Source organism: Sardina pilchardus, chromosome 22 (assembly GCF_963854185.1).
Source record: "Sardina pilchardus chromosome 22, fSarPil1.1, whole genome shotgun sequence".
Taxonomy (NCBI): domain Eukaryota; kingdom Metazoa; phylum Chordata; class Actinopteri; order Clupeiformes; family Clupeidae; genus Sardina; species Sardina pilchardus.
This window is the reverse complement of record NC_085015.1, coordinates 22,180,140-22,184,987: the sequence shown is the minus strand read 5'-3', so window position 1 is coordinate 22,184,987 and position 4,848 is coordinate 22,180,140. Positions and strand designations below refer to the sequence as shown.

The 4,848-nt window shown below is 46.9% G+C and overlaps 1 protein-coding gene across 4 annotated transcripts in view; it reads left to right on the top strand.

The window, feature by feature from the left end:
- The window catches only part of rhbdf1b (rhomboid 5 homolog 1b (Drosophila)), a 46,032-nt gene extending 42,200 nt beyond the window's left edge, over positions 1–3,832 (top strand). For all 4 annotated transcript variants that reach the window (XM_062526515.1, XM_062526514.1, XM_062526516.1 and 1 more), the window contains 7 exons: positions 1–30; positions 156–219; positions 365–459; positions 814–889; positions 1,531–1,631; positions 1,955–2,108; positions 2,709–3,832. The exon at positions 1–30 is cut by the window's left edge and continues 71 nt beyond it. In XM_062526515.1, coding sequence (XP_062382499.1) covers positions 1–30; positions 156–219; positions 365–459; positions 814–889; positions 1,531–1,631; positions 1,955–2,108; positions 2,709–3,128 — 940 coding nt within the window. In that variant the 3' untranslated portion in view covers positions 3,129–3,832. The remainder of the gene's footprint in view (positions 31–155; positions 220–364; positions 460–813; positions 890–1,530; positions 1,632–1,954; positions 2,109–2,708) is intronic.
- The last annotated feature ends 1,016 nt before the right edge of the window (positions 3,833–4,848 follow it).

Below are 4,848 nucleotides of genomic sequence, written 5' to 3'. Positions count from 1 at the left end.
GTATGGCTCTGTATGCCACCAGGACCCCAGGTAACTCACTGGAGCTCTCTATCTCTCTCTCTCTTTCTCTCTCTCTCTCTCTCTCTCTCTCTCTCTCTCTCTCTCACACACACACACACACACACGTTCATGCTCTGTGTGTCTGTTTGTGACAGGATCTGTCTAGAACCAGCCTCAGTGTCTCCTCACGATTGGCCTGATGACATCACTAAATGGCCTGTGAGTAGAACCACTTGTTTTCCACTTGTACAGTAACAATAACACAACAGAACATGAAATAAACTTCAAACTTAATCAAGCAAAATAAAAAAGGTACACTCTTACCAAAAAACCTGCGCTGTCTTCTTGCTTGTGTGTTGTGTAGATCTGCACCAGGTACAACACAGGGAACCACACCAACCTGCCCCACATCGACTGTGCCATCACCGGCCGGCCGTGCTGCATCGGCACCAAGGGCAGGTGAGGAGAGGCCACAATCACACGCCACTATTGGGCTTACGCAGGCAGCACTATTAGCTGTAGATGCAGAGGATCATAGATAGAGATGCAAACAGATATCATAGATACAGGAGTTGTTTATCTAGTGAGTAAACTGTGCTCTTTATGCCAGGAATCTAGTTCAAATGTAGTGCTTTAATAGCTCCTGCTGTCAGTAAACATTCTGTCTTTGAAAGATTTTTTGGTAGGTTCTTGTGACCCGTACTCAAGTGGTTCTTGTAGAAGAGCGTAGCCACGTGCAGTTTTGTAACAGATTAGATTAGTTATGTATCCGTGTTTCACTGTTGCTGTGTCCGTGTCTGTGTCCCTGAGCAGGTGTGAGATCACCTCCAGAGAGTACTGTGACTTCATGACCGGCTACTTCCACGAGGAGGCCACTCTCTGCTCCCAGGTGCGTCCAGTCCTCCCCCTTTAACTCCAGCTCAGTTTGACCACTTCGATTTAGACTTGCTGGACTCACTATATGTGTTGCATCCGTATGTCATTGTCTCATGTATAGATCACCTGATTTCCAGATTTTGGTCTCTTTTTTGTGAGATGGAAGACTAGAAAAGCACTCAGAGAGCACAGACCTCCGCCAAGCGAAAACATAACCACCTCCTAGATCCAGACGGTGATACGGATCACTCCCAAAATAATGAATCGTTTCTTCCTTGGGTCATTTCAGACCTTCCCTGAAAATTTCATAGAAATCCATCCATAACATTTTGAGTTATCTTGCAAACAAACAGACAAACAAACAGACAGACAGACATACAAACAAACAGACAAATAAAAACAAACAAAAACATAACCTCCTTGGCGGAGGTAATGAAAAAAGTGAAAAAGAACTGAAGTGCAGTTACTTATCTCTCCAGTAGAAGGAGGTGTTGACTCATAACTGCCAAGCTGTTTTTTCATGCAGCATTCACAGACCTCCCTCATTAATTACACACAGCGGGAGGTAGATGAGGATAATTGATGCTCAGCACTCACCATTAGTTTGCCATTTTGTTGCTCATAATTCTCTGTGACCTTTGACCCCCCACCCAGGTGCACTGCATGGGTGAAGTGTGTGGCCTGCTGCCGTTCCTGAACCCAGACGTCCCAGACCAGTTCTACCGCCTGTGGCTCTCCCTGTTCCTGCATGCTGGGTGCGTGGCCAGTCTGCTCTGGGATCAGCCTGAGCAAATCCCATCAGTTATTATTTATAATAGATACTGCCGCCTGTTACAAAACAGCAACAATTTAGGGAGGATGGAGTACATATTACACACACACAATGCACACAATGCCAGCAGTGTGTGTGTGTTTTATGAATTTGCCAGTTTTACTAAGTAATCTGCTTTCTCAGAATTTTAGATAACAGTACTGGTATGCCAGCGGCTTATGACTTCATCGATTGATGAGCCTAATCTCTCTCTCTCTCTCTCTCTCTCTCTCTCTCTCTCTCCTCTTCCTCGTCTCTGTCCTGTAGGATCCTGCACTGTCTGGTGTCTGTGTTCTTTCAGATGACCATCCTGAGGGACCTGGAGAAGCTGGCCGGTTGGCTCCGGATCTCCATCATCTACATCCTCAGCGGCATCACGGGCAACCTGGCCAGCGCCATCTTCCTGCCCTACAGAGCCGAGGTGCGGCGCGAGCGACGGGCACAGCACTACTAGCGCCCTTTTCATGCCTACTTGTTATTCTCTCAGAGCCACGAAACTACTGGCCTTCCCTAAATAACCTCCATGTCATCTTCATAATAATAATAATAATAATAATAATAATACATTTTACTTATATTGCGCTTTACATCAAATAAATGATCTCAAAGTGCTACAATGCATACACACATACACACACACACAACAGGATAAAAGTAATACCATAGAGGAAGTTAAAAGTAGCATAAAATTAGGCTAAAACCAGCATAAAACAGATAAAAGTATTTAGTTAAAAGCTTTTCTAAAAAGATGTGTTTTCATGTTGTTGACTTACATTTTTTTTTTTTTTATTATTATTGATTTATTTTATGTAAAGCACTTTGGTGCAGTGCTGTTGCTTTTAAATGTGTTATAAAAATACATTGACTTGATTTTATTTAAAGCCCTTTGGTGCAGTGCTGTTGCTTTTAAATGTGTTATATGTCATAAATTGACTTGACTTGACTTGTTCTGTGCCACGAGATAGGAGCCAAACTCACCCAGAGTTCTTCTCTGCTCCTCCCCCTGTGTGTGCCCCCTCAGGTGGGTCCGGCGGGCTCCCAGTTTGGCATCCTGGCGTGCCTGTTCGTGGAGCTCTTCCAGAGCTGGCAGATCCTGGCGCGTCCGTGGCGCGCCTTCGCCAAGCTGCTGGCGGTGGTGCTGTTCCTGTTCGCCTTCGGCCTGCTGCCGTGGATCGACAACTTTGCGCACGTCTGCGGCTTCGTGTCGGGCTTCTTCCTCTCGCTCGCCTTCCTGCCGTACATCAGCTTCGGCCGCGCCGACATGTACCGCAAGCGCTGCCAGATCCTGGGCGCGCTGGCCGTCTTCACGGGCCTGCTGGCCGGCCTCGTGGTGCTCTTCTACGTCTACCCGGTCAAGTGCGAGTGGTGCGAGCTGCTCACCTGCATCCCGCTCACCGACAAGTTCTGCGAGAAGTACGACCTCAACGCCCACCTCCACTGAGGCCTTTTTTTCCACACCTTTGGAAGGACGGGATAGAGAACGAGAGAGAGAGAGAGAGAGAGAGAGAAAGAGAGGAGGAGAGGAAAGGAAGGAGGACATGTGGTGGGGGGGAAGAGAAGTATGACCTCAACGCCCACCTCCACTGAGGCCTTTTACCGGGAAGATGGAGGGAGCTGATGAAGAACAGAGGGATGAGCGAAGGAGAGAGAAGAAGAAGAATGGAGAGGGGGAGGCACAGTGATAGTGTCACTCACCACTCCTCACAGCTAGCCTGAGTGTATAAGCTCTAGACTAGTATGGCCTCCATGGCATGTGTGTGTGTGTGTGTGTGTGTGTGTCTTTCAACTACTTTTTTTTAATGCACTTCATGAAACAGACCGAGTGTTGTATGTTTTTGTTATTTGTTTGTTGTTGTCGTTATTGTTGTTGTTGTTGTTGTTGTTGTTGTTATGCTAGAGTCTCAGAGATACTGTATGTCTTTCCCCGGGGGGAACAGACCCAGAAAACATGCCGTTGGTGCCTTGCCAATGAACGTACAGTTCCAAAACCAACTATTGCCATATCGAGTATGTTCTCACTAGACCTGGGCACAGCAACGTTAACCTGTAACGTGTGTGTATGTATGTATGTACTGCAGCTGCAGTGTTGATGAATGTCTGGTAGTGTTTTAGCTACCTGCTTATCCGCAATGGAGAATATAGCAAGAGAGAGAGAAAAAAGTTTGAGGCTCCTGACTGATTTTTGACTGATGACTTTCATTGTGTGTGTGTGTGTGTGTGTGTGTGTGTGTGTGTGTGTGTGTGTGTGTGACTTTCATTTTGGTTCTGTACCAGAATTGTTGACTGTGTGTGTGTGTGTGTGTGTGCGTGCCTGTGTGTGTTTTGCGACCACGTTTATATGCACATCCATGCTTGTGTGTGTGCCATTGAGCCATGTGCGTACGTTGAGGAGTGTGTGTGTGTGTGTGTGTGTCTGACCTCGCTGGCAGTGAAGTCAAGTGTCCTCCACTGGGCCCTCTGTGTTGTCCACACTGCTGCCAGATCCCACTGTCCACTCTCTCCAGCAGGATTAGCGTGGAGGAGCCGACTGGACCGTCGCACGTTACCTCTTACCTCCCATCTGTCCACTCTCCAGCACTCTCCCTTTCTCTGCCCCTCCAGCTCCTCTCAACCGGCCACCAGCAACCTGATTTACAGTCCTTCTCTCTCTCTTTCCTGTTCCTGCTACCTCTCTCACTCTCTCTCTCTCTACACACACACACATACACACACACACTTTTAAACAAGATTGAGCACACACACACACACACACACACACACATACACACACACACACACACACACACACACACACACACTTCTAAACAAGAGTGAACACACGCACACACACGCACACACAGGCACACACGCACACACGTTTAAACAAGAGTGAGCATACACATCCCCCCCCCCCCCCCCCCCCACACACACACACACACTAATCAGTTCCCTAGAGGGCAGCATATCCACACTGTGATGTAACACCACAGCATTCACACACAGCCAATTACTTGTCAGAGGTGGTCTGAATTTTATGTGCAGCAGGGAACAGAAGAATATGATCTGATTTCTCCTTTGAACAGCAAATTGTCCACAGAAAAGAGAGAAACTATTTAAGTATGTGTACATATATGCAAATATAAAAAGACAAAATATATATTTCATGTAAAAGGCTCCGTGAA